At 41.8% G+C, this 19,433-nt stretch overlaps 1 protein-coding gene across 1 annotated transcript in view; it reads right to left on the reverse strand.

Annotated features, from left to right (window-relative positions):
- Positions 1–371: 371 nt before the first annotated feature.
- The window catches only part of MCCC1 (methylcrotonyl-CoA carboxylase subunit 1), a 59,725-nt gene continuing 40,663 nt past the window's right edge, over positions 372–19,433 (reverse strand). Inside the window, exons 11-19 of the mRNA XM_045852066.1 lie at positions 19,243–19,426; positions 16,791–16,900; positions 14,711–14,927; positions 12,874–12,960; positions 7,996–8,045; positions 4,479–4,616; positions 3,078–3,185; positions 1,433–1,504; positions 372–721 (exon numbers count right to left, since the gene is read on the reverse strand). Coding sequence (XP_045708022.1) covers positions 593–721; positions 1,433–1,504; positions 3,078–3,185; positions 4,479–4,616; positions 7,996–8,045; positions 12,874–12,960; positions 14,711–14,927; positions 16,791–16,900; positions 19,243–19,426 — 1,095 coding nt within the window. The 3' untranslated portion in view covers positions 372–592. The remainder of the gene's footprint in view (positions 722–1,432; positions 1,505–3,077; positions 3,186–4,478; positions 4,617–7,995; positions 8,046–12,873; positions 12,961–14,710; positions 14,928–16,790; positions 16,901–19,242; positions 19,427–19,433) is intronic.

Genomic DNA, 19,433 nt, shown 5'->3' on the forward strand with positions numbered 1-19,433 from the left:
GCAGCTGTCCACAGTAGTCAGCAGAGTATGTGCTGGGCAGTGGTGTAAGACTGTATATATATTGTACAACTCTAGAAAGTGCAAGGAAGGCAGAGATAGGCCAGACGGACACTTCCCGATCACAAAGACAAGAATAACACCCATGCCTGTAAACTCCCTGATAAGCTGGCAAAAACAAAACTTTGGCTGAGTTTAGCTCTATGTCATCTGTCTCTGAAACACGTGGCTGTCATCTTTACCATGATTGTGACCGGAAAATGATTCGTTTAGTTAAAGGACCTTTCCTCTTCCACTCATTCTTCTTTGGTAAAGTTGCTGCCCAAATTCACTGCAGAAAGTCTGAGGCACAAATGAGCCACAATAGCTTCCAATAAAAAAGGTTAACTCAATTTTATTTGTATGAAATATTGGAAGATAATTTATTATTTGTGACCCAAGTGCGTGATTCTCACATGTGAAAGGGTTTAACGTAATCGTACAGTCATCCAGTAAAACTGCTCTTCCTGAGACCCCAGGAGAAGCAGGGAGGCACTTCCTCTTTTCGCTACAGATACTGAAGATACTTTTCATTGGCCACTTCTCTGACGGGAGTTTATTCGCCTTCCTTTGTGTCAGATTCCTCTTGTTCAAACTCGACCAAAGGGGCGTGTCTGTTCACCTGAGACCCTTCTTTGTAGAACACTTTCTTGATCGTGCCGTCCTTGGGGGCCCGTATGGTGTGCTGCAGAGACACAAGTCGCAGCACGCAGGGTTGTGAGTCAGTGAGGACCAAGCACACGGCAAGTCGAGATCGTCAGACACAAGGGAAACATGAAGCCAATTGTTTCGATGTTCTTCATATCACAGTACACAGAGAAAATAACATTCTCATGGTGTGCTCGGGGGCTGACACACCTGTTAGCCATTCAAGGCTGAAGTTCCCAAACTTCACAGTAGAATCTTACCTGGGAAGTTTTTAAAAACAAATGATCTTTGGGCCCTACTCCGGGAGGTCCCGGTTCAACTGGTGTGGGGAAGTAGTTTCTAAAAGACTCCCAGGAGACTGTAATATGTGGCCAGGTCTGAGAACTACTGGCCTACAATTTCCAACCATCTAAAAACCTAAACAGCTAATTTGGTAGGACTGAAGCTTTCACTTTGATACTGACAGTTGATACTGACAGCTGGCCTTGGAAAAGACCCATAGCTAATAGTCAGTTGGGGTACTGCCTGAGGGTAAGCTACTGATAACTTCAGAATCAAATGACAAGTGATAAAATGACAAAGTTAAAGAGTAAGAAAAATGGTTTGTTTTTTCTTCTGCAGTTAATGCTTCATCAGTCCATGGCTCTCAATATTGAAAATGGTGCTAACTCACTACACAAGGGAAAAGAACAAGTAGGTCTGATATCTCCCAAAGTTAACGTGGTGACTGAACTCACACTGCACTTACCTCCATTTTCATGGCAATCATAACCATTAGAGAATCTCTGGCTTTTACTTTGTCTCCGGCTTTTACAAACACCTAGAGATGCAGAGTGACAGGTTAATACTTGAAAGTGCAGGGGCCCTTTGTGGTCCACAGAGCTGATATACAAATGTACAAATCAGAAGTATGAGTCTGTGGTTGTCCTGTCTGCCAAAGACACCAATGCACAAATCAGAGACCTTCCGGTCAGCCTGGCATTGCTGGCACCGTGGTCAGCAGCAGGCACCACTTGGCTCCCCACCCCCTCCCCAAGCGATCTAGTTTTCCTGGAATCAGATGACTAGGTCTTATATATCTTGAGACCCTTTTGTTTTTTCATGAATGTACAGACAAGACATAGCGCCACCAAGGAAGAACTATACTTAGATGCCTTTACCATAGTCAGAGCAGAGGGCCTGGCCTGCTTCCCTAGTTTCTAGGTTGTCCAGGACAGGGTTTCAAGTCCTCATGTCCCAGTGTAATAAATGTATAGACAATCTTCATGTGAAACCATTATAGTTACTGGCAACCCCAGGGAAATAGCTCTATTTCCCTTTTCACATGTATAAATGAACTCATATATCCCATGTGGTCCCACTGTTTTTTTGTTTGTTTGTTTTTTGCTTTGGTTAACACAGTTATTTATCAAGGAACATCTGGAAACATCACACAGTAGAGTTAGGCTCTAAAGTCGATGTGCAGAACCAAAATTGTGAAAAATGAGAAACAGCCTTGAAAGTCCCCCAAGTGACTCAATGCTGGGTGACACTTTCGTATGGGATAAAATCAGTGGTCTGGGTTTAGGGCCAGTTCTAGGGAAAACATGCGTCTTTAATCAAACATAAGCCCCTGCTGCTCATGCTACACAGAAATGCCCACCTCACGGGAAGCCTGTGGGGACTGAGAGTGAGTGAGTGAGTGAGAGGCAGATCCAAGTCTCCCAGCTCGTACCTCCTCTCAGGCAGACATTTCTGCGGGGAATGGTTGGTGTAATTGCTCAAACTATTTAAATAGTTTTCTTCTTTTTTCTTTTTTGAAGGGGGGGAATTCCAAGAATATACAGTTGAATTTTTATGACTTGAGTGCATTTGAGGGAACTCTACTGTATGCAAGTTTATAAAGGAGGCTGCTCTATTACCACGGGAGGGTATGTCAGTAGTAGGGATGTCAACTCTGAATACAGACCGCACTCAGCATCAAGCCATGCCGTCCTTCACCAACACCAGCCTTTCAGAGTCTATCACTGATGGGATTACGTGCGTCAGAGGAAATGTCATTATTTCATGATAAATTGTTTGCTGTTAAACATAACACTAAAAAACAGCCCTTTTGGATAATGCTTGGTGAATATTCTATTTTAATTATAAAAAGACAACTTAAATTATTTGTACTTTTATGGAAATCCCCAATTTAAAAAATAACAGTGTTTATCATAAATTAAGTAAATGGGTATTTTCACTGAAGACTATAATATAGACCTTGAATCTATCATAGAGTCTCTTGGTTTCTTGAAATGAATGCTTTCCAATGAACCAGATTTAGAGAGAGAGAAAGAACACATATGGCAAAGCTCAACAAAGACATTTATCGGGCCTTAGTGGACATCATCCCGCACACATTGCTCGGTTACCTTCTCGATGGTGCCAGCCATGGGAGCTAAGGTGCCTCCCTGAGTCCCTTCCGAGCTCACTGACGACAAGTGTTTGGGGACTGGGATGCCGAACTGAATAGCTCCTTCCTGTGCACACCAGAAACAAAATCAAGATCTCGTTCTTGTAACTTTCCTAATAGACTGAGGTAATGATTGTTTCCAAGCTGTCTGTCATATGTTAGTCATCTTTAATAGCAGGGTTCTAATCTAGCTTTGTGACCTTGAGCGAATTACTAAACCCCTCTCATTTAGGTTTCCTGCTACACAGGAGGAATGGCAGATGTGCCTCCAAGGGAATTAAAGAAATTAATTTATATAACTGTTGGTACAAGAGAGCCACTGCCTGGAAGCCATTTTTAGTAGCACCTCCACTGTCAAGTGCTTAGTCTAAGTCAGGAACTGGTAATAGGAGTATAAATACATATTCATACATTATACAGCTTATAAATACATATATATTATATAGAAAGTCATTAATTGTCACAATAACCCCAGGAGGCAGGTGTTATTATTATTCCTGTTTATAGATAGGGGGAACTGAGGCCCAGAGAGTTTAACTTGCCCAAGGTCACACAGCTGCTCAGTGGTAAGACCAGAATTTGAATCAAAGCAGCTTTGTATTCCAGAACTTATGCTCTTCACCACTCCTCACACTGGCTCGACCAGCATGTGGTTCCAGCACACTGACTGTGGAAAGGAATGCCTGGTAAAGTGAGATCATCCTGGACTCGACCCATGGTAGTCTAGTTACCTGAATACTATGGGCATCTCATCCCTAAGGACTGGGATCTGTAAGATGGTTCCCAAATGTACCAAGATTCTGAAAAGGCTTCAGTATATTTGATAATCCATTCTCTTTCTTCTGCCCATGTAGAACATTAAGGCCTTTGACGAACTCCCAACCATTCCACGCAAAGCCTGTCTCTGCAATCTGCCAGGAGAACACCACTAACGCACCCCTCTTCTTCCCTCACACTCTGCACACAAGGGACACCTAGTCCAGACTCCTCTCCCAGTGGTCACCTCCTCCCAAATCCCCACGATTCCAGTACCAGGGGGACGGTGGTTGGGGTAACTGTGAAGGCACCAAATCCCTGAGAGCACAGTCCCACTGAGCAGGGAAATACTCTTTGATGAGAAGGGTGTCAGAACATGTTTCAGAATTAAAGGAACAAAATGGGTAAGTATCTATCCATGAGAATCCACATGAACAAAAGAACAGAAGAAGGCAGGACTGAGGCAAAGACACAGAGAGGGAAACACAGAAAAGTCATAGCAGTGACTGAAGGCGATGGATCTTTCTAGTCTTTTTGCTTCTGGTCAAGTAATTTTCTCCCAACCCCCAATCCCCAACAGTGTTATTACAAGAAGAGACCTTACCATAGAAAATAGGTAAATTGTGTTTTCCAGGAAAATGAGCTTAGTTTTACTAGTAACTCCATTAATAGAACATCTCAGGTAAGTGCAGTCTCCCTCACTAAGAAGGTCACCGAGGACTTGGAAAGTTTTATCTTCGATCTCAAAAAAGAAAAAACAGAAAAGATCCTTAAATAAATGAACAACTTTCATAATTAATAAAATCAGAGTTAGTTCTTTATTATAATAGTTTCAAAAGTTAACAGGTAAAATGTTTTTTAAAGAAGTCATATAGAAACTTTCCCCCTACGATTCATAAACAAAATACTCTAGACAGAAGCAGTAGTAAGATGATTCAAAGAAAAACAGTTATATAACATATTCATTGCACTCATGATGCTATAAAAGTTCACGTGTGAATAGTAATAAATGTAATATGGACAAATCAAATTAAGCAAAATTATTAGCATTTAGTCGAGTATATATTACACATTTGTATTCATTTCTGAGTAGCCAAAGTCAAGCTTAGTTTTACTGTGCCCAAGTCAGTAACGAAAAGAGCCAGAACCACATAATTGGATGGTATTTCTTTTATCTCACCAGCATACAGGTCCAACTTATGGTTTCAGTTATGATTTAAGAAGACACATTAGCTGGAGATTGACCACAATGTCCTCACTCTGAGAGAGAGTGCCAAAGAACAGACTTCACACTTAATCTTCCAAGACAGCTAGCAAAAGGACGTGAAACCTTTCTGTCTTAAAGAATGTTTGCTTATGTATACACTCAAACAAAATTTCCCTTATACACAGAAAATCAATTTAAATCTTCTCTATTTTTCATCTCAATTCCTATACTGTTAGTGTCAGAGTCCTGTGGCCATTCTTTTCAAGTATGTTACATAGGCTAAGATAAAACAGATTATACTGCAGGTATTCGTACATTGCTTTCATCTATCCTAAATTAAATAAGACATTTTACTCTGCTTTGGAACCTATTCAAACAGCCCTTTGAAAGGCTGTGAAATTCCCAGGACATAAAGTTTAGATTGGGAACAGTTTGGTTAAAGGTTTCCAATGGCACATCCTAAGTTTGCGTGTGTAGTTCCATGAGGGGGTTACCACAAACCTGCCAATGTACCATTTGTCAAGGGACAAAAAGGGTCCCCAAACCAATGTTATGTGAATTTATTACTTAACATTTTAAATGCTTATAAAGTAATGAGTTTTGGTATAATGAATGACACAAAGTCCCCCCAGATAGCTGGAGGTCACTGACGTTACTTTTAAAAGGGAATGGAGAGTCACAGGGAAGGTAGTCAGTAACACTGTAATGACTGTGTGTGGTGCCAGGCGGGCACTGGGCTCACTAGGGTGATCACCTTGTAAGTTATACAGATGTCTAATCACTATGTTGGACACCTAAAACTCATATAGTATTGTATGTCAACCATAATTGAAAAATTAAAAAAAAAGGAAAAACAAACAAACCAGAGGTACCAATAACTCTCATATACTAAAGGAGAGAGACTTCCCATAATTTTTCTGAATCTCAGAGAAAGAAAACCAATGTGTCTCAGAGTACTGGGCAATCTAAAGCTTATCATCGATAAATCCATTTTTGCAGGATTTGAAGTCTCTTAGCTCTTATTAAAAATGATTTATTCTGTTCTCTGAATTTGTACCTTACTATAGGAATTTAGTTGAGTTTGCACATTGTTTTTTTACCCTTTCAGCATTCTACTTTGCCAGTAAAATGGATTTCTTTCAATTGGGGGCTAGCACAAAATTTTTGACTGAAGATTCTCCCAAGGATGACCTGTGGATCCACTGAGGTCCTTTCAGGGAGTCCACAAAATCAAACTATTTCATGATAATACTAACGTTGTATGTTCTTTTTAACCCACATTCCCTCACAAGTACACAGTAGAGTTTCCTAGAGACCACAGGACATGTGATAATGTTATCACTTTCTGGCAGCAATGGAATGTGTGCTTGTGTAATCTCAGGTTTAAACTCGTCTCAATTTATCCTACAACCCAACAACAAAAAAGCCAATCCAATTTTTTAAAACACGAGCAAAGGACTTGAATAGACATTTCTCCAAGGAAGATATACAAATAGCCAATTAGCTCAACATCATTAGCCATCAGGGAAATGCAAATCAAAACCATAATGAAATACTACTTCACAGCCATTAGGATGGCTTTTATAACAAAGAAGAAAAAAAAACCAAAATAAATGTTGGCAAGGATGTGGAGAAATTGGAACCTTTGTGCACTGTTGTTGGGAATGTTAAATCATGCAGCCACTATGGAAAACAGTATGGTAATTCCTCAAAAAATTAAAAATAGCCCTGGCCAGATGGCTCCCTTGCTTGGAGCATAGTCCTGTGCACTAAAAGGTTGCAGGTTCAATCTTGGACAGGGCACATAACCTAAGTTGTGGGTTTGATCCCTGTTTGGGGGTTGTAGGGGCGGTAGCTGATTGATGTTTCTCTCACATATTGATGTTTCTCTCTCTCCCCCCATCCTCTTTCTCTCTCTCTAAAATCAACATATACTTAGATGAGGATTAAAAAAAATTAAAAACATATTTATGATTTGGCAATTTTGCTTCTGGATATATGCCCGAAAGAATTGAAAACAGGCTCTCAAAGAGATACTTGTCCACCTATGTTCATAGCATTATTTGCAACAGCAAATAAATGGATGCAGTCCAAGTATCCATCAACAGATAAATGAATAGATAAAGTGTGGTATGTACATTCAGTAAAATGTTATTCAGCCCTAAAAAGGAAGGAAATTTGGACACATGATATAACATGGAGGAACGTTAAAGACATTATGCTAAGTGAAATAAGCCAGTCACAAAAAGACAAATGCTGAATGATTTCACTTATATGAGGTTCCTAGCAGTCAAATTCATAGAGACACAAAGTAGGGTGGTGGCTGCCAGCGGCTGGGGGGAGGGAGGAGTGTGGTGCTCTCGTTTGATGGGTATTGCATTTCAGTTTCCCAAGAGGAGCAAAGTTCTGTGGGCGGATGGTGGCGCTGGCAGCACGACAATGTGAATGTAATGCCACTAAACTGTACACTTAAAAGTGGTTAAAATGGTAAATTGTGTTACTTATATTAAAAAAATACACTAAAATAATAGATGTAATGAGTACAAACAAAAGCTCTTTAGGGAGCATTAGTGATGTTTTAAGAACGTGGGGTGGTCCTGAGACTAAAAAGTTTGAGAACTGCTGCTTCACACACGAATATGTCCACACACTCTAGGGGCCTGACGGGTGTCTGACTCGAAGCCATTATTTTTTGCCAAGTTTGGAATCACATCCAAACTGAGTAAACAATCAGAAATTGTACAGGCGGTCATTTCCCCAAGTCGGTCTGAAATAAAAGCACATGACATTTTCCTGACTACAGATGTAATATTCAATGGCTCAAGAGAAACTGGGAGTGTGAAAGGCAACAACACTCAGTCTGAGAGAGATCAGATTCAGCTGTGAACAGCAGACAAAAACCAGCAAGGCTTACCTGCATGCTGTATGACCCATCGTGGTTATACGTTACAGCTATGGCTACATCTTTGGGGAAAAATAATTAAACAAAATTAGAAGACCTTCATTTATTCAGTAACTGAGATTTCAAAAATCTGACTTTCAACCTAAAGGTAACTATCAGTAACATCAATATCTCTTAACTCCCTGGCAATAAAGATAAAAAAAAAAAAACCTATTAGGCAGGTTTCAATAAAGGTAAATTTCAAACTTTTTCAGAAATGGAGTTTTAACTTTTTAAGGTTGTAGGCTACTTCAGATATTTTTCCCTCTATAAGAAAGGCTGCAGTGTGACATAGAAAATGCAGTTAGTTGGGAAAAAGAAGCTCTGGTTTAAGACCCCAATCTGCCACCTGTGTGGCATGATTACCTCTGTGATCCTGACTAGGTCATTTAAAATCTCTGACTCTTGATTTTCTGATCCATTCAACCCATTAAATGGATATGAGAGGCAGCAATAGTACATCAATGTGAAAGTACTTTATAAACTGCAACAGACTTATACAAATATCACATTCAATGTATTCATATTCTTATGTGACTATAGAATTGGTTGAAGACGATCCTGGGAGATGGAAATCAAAATCCTGGGCGGTAGAGAATGCAGACCAAAGTCGTTTCATCCCGTGCTGACACTTCACCCATCGTTTTGGTGCCGCCAGCTCAAATCTGTTCCCAGCCCTGACCTTCCTTCTCCAGAACTCTGATTAGTCATTCTCAGCTAGATGTTCCATCCACACAGTGGGTCCAACAAAGCATCTCCCGCCTCCGCCTGCTTTCCCTCCCGACCTGTCGGCTCCACGACTGGCCAGGTTACTTGCCTTGTGATCTAGGTCTAAAACCTGTCATTCTCACCATCTCCTTTGATTTCCACCTCCAAGAGCCACCACACAGCCACCAAATTCTTCCCTTTGAATACCTGTCCTACTCATTTCTTCCTTTCCACTGCCCTACCCTGGTGCAGACAGACGGCCTCAGGCCTGGCCAGCTCTGAGGAGGTCCTGCCAGGGCTTCCTGTAGCCTGTGCCAACCCTTCCAGTGGATGCTTCCTAGAACCTGCCTATCCCATTCAAAGTACCGGTACTTGGTTTTGTATTGAAAGTACCAAACTCTGACTTATTTCCCACCATTCTCATCACATAGCCCTGTGTCCAACCAAATAGGAAAACGGGCCCATTAATATTCTCCATATGTGCCTCCACTCTTCCCCTCACTGTGCCTCTTTGCTCAGGCCCCTCCAGCTGAAACCTCACCCCTTGCTCACATCATGCTCACTGGGTAAGAGCCTGTCTGGGTGGAATGAATCCTCTCTCCTTCATACATTTCGACTTCTGCATTTAAATACCATTTGGATTCTCCACTCATCCAGTGTACTATAGAGTGTTTTTTCTCCTTATCAGTTGTTTTTTTTTAAATTGCAAAAATAAAGATGTTTACAAGGCCTGAACATCCTCTCTGTTGCCCAGATATAAGTATTGTTCAACACTTGAATATGTGAATCCTTTCAGACCTTTCAAAATACATATTTGAGTTTGTATTTTCCTTTTATAAAAGTAGGACATTGTTATACACGTTGTTCTGCAACCAACATTATTGTAATTAACATGCAACATACATATCTACTTGTTCTTTCAATAGTAGCAAGGGGATAGCTAATGTCTGTTCACTGCTTGCTGTATGCCATTCAATGAGCTAAGTGCTCTGCATGTGTTGTTTCATTTAATAGCTGCAACAACACAAGGAAGCAATGACCACGACCATGCCCGTGTACAGCTGAGGACACCTGATGCTTACACAGAATATGTGACTCACTCAAGAGCCACAGAACACATGGGGGCCAGAATTCAAACCCATGCCGTCTGAGTCCAGGGCCTGTGTTATTAACCACTATGTCATCCATCTTCCCAACAAACATGCTCCTCCTTTGCCAAGTGGTAAACTCCTTAAGAGTAAAATACAGGGACAAAGACATCTTTATTCTCTTCTTCACATTATTGAGAATATCTATTTCTTCAAGGACATTGTATTGAATGTATAAATGAACAAAACTTCTCCACAATCTATCTTATCAATATGTTTAACCCATTTTAAGAGAAAATACATCCAATTACCCCAGGTCAGTTTTCTTTCAATTTACGAAATATGAAAAGAATTTAAGTGACATAAATGCCAATAGAATCATAGTAAAGACACTGCCAGAAAAGGTCTAAATTCTTTTATATGTTATAGGGTAACCCAACTTGTTCCTCCTTCCCCTAGATAGCTCCTGACCCCCACAATAGAATCTTGAGCATTTTCTTATAGATTTAACAAGGTTTGAAAGTTTAGCATGATGCAGTGTTAGGTAAGCACATGTACCCTAAAGTGTGAGTTCAAATTCTGGCTCTACCAGTTACTTTTGTGTGATTTTAAAGAAATTATAATTCTTGCTAAGCCTTTTATAAAGGTTTTATAAAGTTGACACCAATAACAACACGAATTTCATCGGCGTGTTGTGAAAATGCAAAGGAAATAATTCATGGAAAGCACTTACTACGATATCTGACATATACCAAACAATAAATCTCGGCTACTACATTATTATTGAGGGCAGGACAGGGTTCTGTGAGACATGGCCACTAGTAACATAGAGAGCATCTTTCAAGTCTTGACTTTTTAAAGCACTTGGTCGCTCTCCCTGAGATCATTAAGAGCTGGTTTGACTTGAGATTCATGAATGCTTCTGGACCCTGAGGGTTCTTGTTTGGGGCACTCTCTTACTCGACCGCAGACTGCTGATTAGTACAGCATTTCTGAAAGCTGTTGCATTCTGACCTGGGTTATTGTCGAAAAATACTGCCAAGAGGAAGTAGTAAACAGTGATCATGTTGGCTTTTCAATTGTATATTTATTTTTTAAATTAAAAAAAATCCCAAGAAATGCAACATAATTCAAAACACTGCTTGGCACCTTAGTGAAGATCCACGCCAAATGATATAGTCAGCTCATCTGAATTATAGTCACACAGGCTGTTCTTCTGTTTAATTTAGGTTGAAGAGGCCACTAAAATTTTATTTCTGCTGGTATCTGCTAAGTATTCAGCATATTTAATCTACAGTAAGATACTTTTGCATTTTGGAGGTTGGTTTTTTTTAAGGATAAAATGAATAAATACACCAACATAAAATGGATAGATAAACTGTTTGCAGAATGCTACCGCTACAAGAGATGCTCGCAAACTTTCCTTCCAAGTAGTCAGTGCACTTAAGGGAATGACCATCTAGGCTCAGGATGACAAGGTATCTAAAGAGCTGTAACCCAACTGACTTCTGTGAACAAAGAATTTGTTGAGAAGTGAGTGAACGCCCACACAGAATCGAGGTAAAGAGGAAGGTCCTGTGATGAGCTGGCAGGAAGACTCTGCTCTACGTGGTAGGCATGTTTTTATAATGAAGCTGTCACAGTTCACTGATACCTCAGCTTCAGGGTTACCCGGGCCTCCCAGCTCTGACTCTGCACCCCTCTGGCTTCCCATGCAAACTGTACTGTAGCAGAGGGAGACAGCCACCAGCGCTCACATGATTCTGGTCCCTCTGGTTCACTGGTCCAGCCAAAAGTTTATAAATTCCTATGCCTTAGGTATCAGCCTCTCCACTTATAATAAATCAGCCCATACCCTGAGCCTCCTCAAATTAGCCTGCAATAAAAAATCAACTTGCCACTGGGAAAGTGGTGGGAATAGCAGAGGAATCAGGGTCAGAAAGATGAGGTGTCAATCACGGCTCTGCCACTTCGTAGTCGTAAGTTACTGCACCTGCTGTGCCTGTTCCATCAGTCACACATGGGTGTAACGGTGACTCCTCTTATCAAGTTGTGAAGATAAAAATTACAGGTGATAAGGCGCTTAATAAATTACAGCTCTTTAGTAACCCACTTCCACCTGAAACACTGCCTGAGTAGTGGGTAATCTTCCCTCCCTGCAGTAGCTTTGGACATTGTTTTTCTTATTTAAAAGTAATACAGCCCCGACCGGGTAGTGCACTTAGTTACAGCATTGTCCCTATACACCAAGGCTTCGGGTTTGATCCCTGGTCAGGGCTCATACAAGAATCAACCAAGAATGCATGTATGAGTGGAACAACAAATCAATGTTTCTCTCTCTCTGTCTTTCTCAAAGTCAATAAAAAAAACCCAAAAACATAATACATCCTCAGGAAGGGAAGGAAGGGAAAAAAGAAATTAAAAAATAGAAGTAATATTATACATTCTTACTGAAGAAAAATGGCAAAACAAAGAAAGTACAGAAAGTACAAAGAAGCAAGGGAAAAAAGATTGCCTCAAATCCCACCACCAACCTGGGCCACATGGCTCATCTGGTTGCAGCATCGTTCTTAGCACCAAAAGGTCGTTGGTTTAATTCCAGTCCAGGGCACATGCCTAGGCTGAGAGTTCAATCTTCGGTTGGGGTGGTTTCAGAGGCAACCAGTCTATGTGTCTCTCTCACACTGATGTCTGTCTGTCTGTCTCTCCCTCCCACCTTCTCTCTCTTAAAAAAAAAAATCTTTCCACCCAATGGTGTCCTCACTAAAATTTTGGAAAATTTCATTTCAGTCATTTTGTTATGTAAATTTTATGACCTATTTTTAGAATATTTACAAAATATAGAAAAGGTATAATGAAGAAGAATAAAAATCATTAACTGTACCACCTAGAGCCAATCAATTCTATCATTCAGGCATACCTCCTTCCAATGTTTAGGTCAGGGATCCTAAAAAATATGTAACTGACTGAATGTGGCCCGGCTGAATCCATTTTCCCAGGTATTTGTGATATACTTCTGTGCGGCACATTTCTCTTCTAATAAAACATTACTTACTGTTTCCACCATCCTTAAGAGTCAGGTTTCTGGTGTAAGAGATATTCAGTCTTCTTCCACTGCTGGATGCAAAGGGAGAATATTGATCTAGAAAAAAATTCAACAATAAATTCATGAACATCAAGCCTACTAAATTTATGCCTTGCAAAAGGAAACAGAAAACACAGTTCCTATGCTGACAGCTCAAATATGTTTCCTTTGCTCCCCTCATTGCTTTACATTTAAATTAGATATTTTGATTTACATCTCAGGAAATTTCATATGAAAAATCCCAACTTTTCTTTTTCTTTTTTTTAAGTTTGTTTTTTTAAGATTTTATTTATTTATTTTTAGAGAGGGAAGGGAGACAGAAAGAGAGAGAGAGAGAGAAACATCAATGTGCGGTTGCTGGGGGCCGTAGCCTGCAACCCAGGCATGTGCCCTGACTGGGAATCAAACCTGCGATGCTTTGGTTCGCAGCCCGCGCTCAATCCACTAAGCTACGCCAGCCAGCGCCCAACTTTTCTTAAAAGATGAGAATCTTTGCAGCCTAAACTGTCACCCTCTGGGGGCATAAGCTGAGCAGTGGACACCCCTTTTGACGGGCTGCTGCATCCAGGTCGCCTGGATCTCCGCCACTCACTAGCGCCCTCCCGCCTGGCCTCCGCTGTTCCCCCACGCGGCCGGTGCCGCCTCGGGAGGTCTGAGTGCGCACCCTCCGTCGGACAAGATCCAGAAGCTACAACACAGCTAAATCGAAGTGGTTTATCCTGAAGTTCATATCTGTGCTGGCTATATATTTTTTTTAAAAGGTGAGAGCAAGAAGACACTCCAGTTTACAAATGCTACAGGCTTAGGATCAACATCAGGGGCACATTTAGATGCAGATGCATTTCCTTTAATGTAGTAACAGGACAAAATGAGGATAGGACACACATCTAAAGATGTAACTATATATATTTTAAGCTTTCAATGTAACTTTCTTGAATGAATCTAGAAGTTAATGATCCTAATCTATAGGATCTTATAATAATATATTAATCCTAACAATGTTAAAGAGATAGATTCATTTTTTCCCCCTATTTGCTCCAAAGGTCAGAGTTACCTTAAGCAAACATTATGGAGCAAGTCTGTGAGAGCTCAGATTTTGCTCAGCTTCGAGGCAAGAACTTTTTAAAGGAGAACTGACTGAAAATGTAATAAGCTAATGAATTCTCATCATGAATTCCAGCTTCGGGAGGCATTAGGAAGTTGGGTGACGACTTGGTGGGGATGCGGACGCAGGGACATGCCATGTGGCGGTCAGGGTGACTCTGTCATAGTCTTTCCCATGCTGAGGTTCTGTGACACGATGAAGTACCTAGGTCTTCAGTTGTAAGAAATTTGATCACAGAATGGAAAAAGAAAGGAGGAAATAACTGAACAATAAATCACAGGTAACCTAAAGGAATCTGAGAGTCTCCAGTGCCGTGCCTTCAGCCTCCAGGACCCGGGAGTTGCTGCAGGTGCACAGGCTGTGAGTCAGCCACAAGGAGCAGTGGATAGAAGCAGTGTGTAGACGAGACTGGAAGGGATCAGCATGGGCTGCGGCGAGAACTAGTGTTTGGATGAAAAGAGACGCGTCTCTGCATTGTTAGGTGATTAGCTAAGTTATATTTAAAGGGTTGCAAATCATTTATGGGGTGCATCCAGAATATGTGAAGAGCTCTACTTCATCCTAAAAAGTACATTAGCAGAGGATGGTGTCACACGCCGAGAGAAGGAAAGGGAGGTGAGTGTGGCATAAAGAAAGAAAAGCATGTTCAATAATGATTCATAAAATCTCGACAAGCAGAGGAAACAGACATGCATTCTGTACCTTGTGACTGGATTTTGAAAGCATCGGACAGTGCTTTCTCCCTGAGGATGAGGCCCAGAGCTGCCTGGCATAAAAACTCTTTGGCTGCAGCCTTCTGACTGGGCAACAGCTGGTCTCGGTGTTGAGGGATGAAGTCAGTGTGCACGTTCCCAGCCTCAAACTCTGGGTGGCCGGACAGGCTGAGGAGGAAGTCGATGTTGGTGTGCAGCCCGACAATCTGGAAAGGGAACAGAGCCATGTCCCCAATGAGTGGGGAATCATTCAGGAAAACATCTGTATGGCTTCTGCCCCTTTGCTAAGTATTGTCTACCATGGACAACTCTCAGGAAAATAAAACAAATTAAAAAAAAAAACAAACCCACTTCACCATTACTACATATCTGGACTTAACACTGAAAACTACATTCTGCTGTGATAAAGAGATAAAGAGACCGCAGGCAATGCTGTTGGTTTAGGCAGTGTGGGAAGACATTTAATTGACTCAGGTTAGGAAAGTGATAAATGTTAAGAAACTTAAATGAGATTTACATGCAAAATTTTGAAGACCCGCCACTCAGAACACTCCCAAAACAGAGGTCAGGATTACTACACTGAGATGGGACAGGATTAAATGACCTTGAAAGACCTTCCTTTCAAAACTAAAATTTGGATTTTACACACTGATATAAAAATACAAAAGGTATAAAACTTAACCTAATAAATGAAATCACGGGTAAAAGCAGCTATGTCAGACTCAAGTTTATTCATTCATTTGTTCATTCATTCACTCATTTAAATTTTTAAAAAAGATTTTATTTATTTATTTTTAGAGAGAGGGGAAGGGAGGGAGAAAGAGACGGAGAAAAACACCATGGGTGGTTGCCTCTCATATACTCCTAAATGGGGACCTGGCCCACAACCCAGCAGGCACATGCTCTGACTGGTAATCAAACCAGCAACCCTTTGGTTCACAGGCCAGCACTCTATCCACTGAGCCACACCAGCCACAGCTCATTCACTCATTTATTCAATCACTCATTCCTTTGCCATTTACTGAGCACCTTTCAGGTGCCAAACCCTGATCGAGATACTGGGGAACACAGTGAAGAACAAAACACACAAAGTCCTTACCCTCACAGAGCTTACATTGTAGAGAAAGAAAATAAACAATGTCTATAAACAAAATTCTAATACAGTGTCAGGTGTGAAGAAAAATCAATCTGGCTCAGGGCACAGAGAACAGCAAAGGGCCACTTTTAAATGGGGCAGCCTTGTAAGGACTCTGAGGAGGTGAGCAGCAGCTGGGGTGGAGGGGGGAGAAGAGAGTCCTGCGATCACCTGGGGAAGAACACCCTGGAGGAGAAAATGGGAACCCAGGCTCCATGCCATGCATCTGAGGAATGGCAAGGAGGCCAGTGCGGGTGGAAGCACAGAGATCAGAGGTTCTATCAAAGCAATGACATAGAACAATCAGAACATCATGGGGTGATAAGAAATCCTTCCATGAAGGTAAATCAGCTGGCATGGGTCTTTCTGCACCAAGAAAATTAATGTGCTGTGGGAAAGTGCCAAACTATCGAACTGATGGTGCTAAACAAAATTATTTTCCTTTGAAGAGAATACCATATTTTGCCATGTATAATGCGCATCCACATTTTGTGCGTATCATACACGGGGTTATTATACCCATGGTATGTAATCATTATACCCACATATAATGCACATCCTTCTTTTTCCCTCAAAAAATCTGGGCAAAAAAGTGCACATTATATACAGCAAAATAAAGTAACACCAGACAGTAGGCCACACTTGGGTCGCTCGCCTTATTTACAGGAGGAAGAGGACCTTCCTGTCGGATTTCACTGAAGTACAACACTGACACTAACAGGTTCAGCCCTGCAAGCTTTCTTTTCTGGCTGAAACTGAAAAGTCCTCAAACCCCTGGGAAATTCTCCCAGGTAAAATTATTTCGTTAGTGATATTACAGGTACTTGGTGGAAATAAGTTGACAAGGAGAAGGGATGACCAGTTGTGACAGACACACTCGGCTACAGAGACGCAGGAAGGATCGGGGCCACCAGCGCGGCCCCAGGTCACTCACGTGGTACTGACGAAGGCTGTACCTCAGTTTTGTCAGCGCCGCCTGGCGGTCTGCAGCCCACACGACCAGCTTCGCAATCATGGGGTCATAGTGCACTGACACTTCATCTCCTGAAATCGAAAAACCACAAAAACCACTCCAAGTCAGAACCAAAGGGACAGAGCATGACAAGCAAGCCGTTCTGCTGGGGCTTTATGTACATTTCACCCTCAACTCTCACAAACCACTGCAGGACGGGCATTGTTAACCACCATCTCATTCATGAGGAACCGAAGCTCAGAGGGATTTAAAAACTTAGCAAATGTCTAAGGGGGGTGTGGCCACCCAAGAGCAGCAGGACCCAAAACTGATTCAGTGACTCCCAGGCTGGTTCCCCATCCTCCCTTCTCCATGGAAGTCAGGGCAGAGCCCCTCTAACTCTCACATCACAGCCTCTCTGCCCTTGGCACACCCTTCCCTCCTCCCGATTGTCTTCATCAGATAAATAAGGACAATGATTCCTCTGTCCTGTAGTCGTTGGGAGGATTGACAATAAAGTGCCAAGCGCCATACCTGGCTGAGCTGATAAACAAATAGCAGCCATCATTACTATTACAGTTAGAGAACAAGAATCTGAATCGCTGGTTAGAAAACAGTTCAGGGCAAAAGGTACATGATAAAACCTCCTGTTCTAGAGCCTTGTTGTGATCCTGGCAGGTCACCTGAGCCCTCTGAAACCCAGGGCCTTCATATGCAAAACCAAGCGGTGGGATTACACTCCCTTATAAATTTACCCATACGCCCACCCACTAACATACTGAACATTTTCTAGGCCTAGGCTTGAGCAAAGTGCTACAAATATAACACAGAAGACGGTCCCTCCCTTAAGAACCTTACAATCTGATGGAGAAACTAGATGAGGAATAGAGTACTGTAAGATAATATCATGAGGGTGATGTCAGAGGGATGCACAAGGGGCTCAGGGAACACTGGAGTGTTGGGAGACACTTCTTGGACTAGACTGACTCGGACTTGACTCCCTGTGTCAAGACGAGAACCTGGCCCTGACCAGTGTGGCTCAGCTTGGGTGAGCTTTGTCCCACACAACAAAAGGTCTCCGGTTCAATTCCTGGTCAGGGCACATGCCTGGATTGCGGGTTGGTCCCTGGATGGAGCTTGTGCAAGAGGCAACTGATTGATGTTTCTCTCACACATCAATGTTTCTCTCCCTCTTTCTTCTCCCTTCCCCTCTCTCTAAAAATAAAATAAATAAAAATCTTTAAAGATGTGAACCTGGGAGTCCTTCTCAGAGTTACACCTGTTATCCTATAAGTGCCTTTATTAAATTAATGCAGCAAACTCTGCTTGCCATACAGGGTTTTCTTTTCTGTTGCAAGGGTCCTCTTTTCTTTCCAAGATGTTCTGCTGTTAAGGTAAAAATTTACTACCAGATCTTGCTGCAGTTTAGCCAAGAGCTACCAGAATGTGGCAAATTTATCATCAAGGAGCCCGAAGTCCTCCTCACTGTGGCTTCTAAGACCCTATATGCTTTGCTCTCAGCCTGCGCCTGCCCCAGCCACACCTCCGACTACCTTCTGCCCTGAACCATTTTCCCAGACACGCGTTTGGTTGCAGTTCTCCAAACATACCTTAGTTCAGTTCTCTTTTCTTTGCTTTTCTTTATGCTGTTAAATCTGCCTACCCCAATCCACTCTAGATGCCCTCTTCAGAACAGTGCCTAACATCATGTCCCAGCCCTGAGAACTGCCACAACTTCTCTACAGCCAAAGTCAAGGTGGCAACAGGCAGTGGAGGCCCAGGGCGCGGACTCTGGAGCCAGACTGCTGGGGGCTGAGTCTCGGCTGCAAGGGCGATCTTGGGCATCACTTACCTTCTCTGTGTCCTGGTTCCCTCGTCTAGAAAATGGGGGTAATAGAAATGCCTACTCACAGGGTAGTTCTGGTTAAAGGAGGCTTTATAGAAAGAAAGGTCACCTAGAACAGCACCTGCACGTAAGTGCTAAATAACTGCTAGTTACGACCATTGTTATTAATCACATGCTGAACTGCGATAGCTCTGGTACTGCTATCATCTTACTTTTAAATTTCTTTTATTATTGTTTAGCTTATGCTGTTTATATATTAATTCTCCAGCTTGACTTGAAGGCAGAGTACCTTAAGCACAGTGAATACTGGTCACCTTAAATCATTTTGGGAACCAGGCAAAGTAAAAATATAAAACAATGCACACAAAGTATTTGTTGCTTAGGTTTGACCAAGTAATTGGTTAAAATTACTAGTCATTCTTTAAAAAAAATATTCTAGAAGGAAAAAATAAAGATTACTGGGAAATGAATTAAATCCTTTATTTTAAAACATACTAGACATTTCCATGAGACACAGGGAATCGACCCTGTCTGAAAATAATAATGCACTAAAAGTTCAAAGAGACCTTTTGTCTTACTCCGGCTTACCTTGCCGGACTCCAGTTTCGATCCTAGTGGACACGTCTGCTGGCGGTGTGGAGAGATGCACCAGTGGTCCGGCCCCTGGCATGAAGTTATTGTGAGGGTCTTCTGCATATATCCGAGCTTCAAACGCATGGCCTTGCAAAGTTATTTCTTCCTGGCTCAAAGGAATCTTCTCTCCTGCTGCAATCTAGTGA

The sequence above is a fragment of the Phyllostomus hastatus genome, unplaced genomic scaffold, assembly GCF_019186645.2.
Source record: "Phyllostomus hastatus isolate PE091 unplaced genomic scaffold, TTU_PhHast_1.1 phas_contig_86, whole genome shotgun sequence".
Taxonomy (NCBI): Eukaryota; Metazoa; Chordata; class Mammalia; order Chiroptera; family Phyllostomidae; genus Phyllostomus; species Phyllostomus hastatus.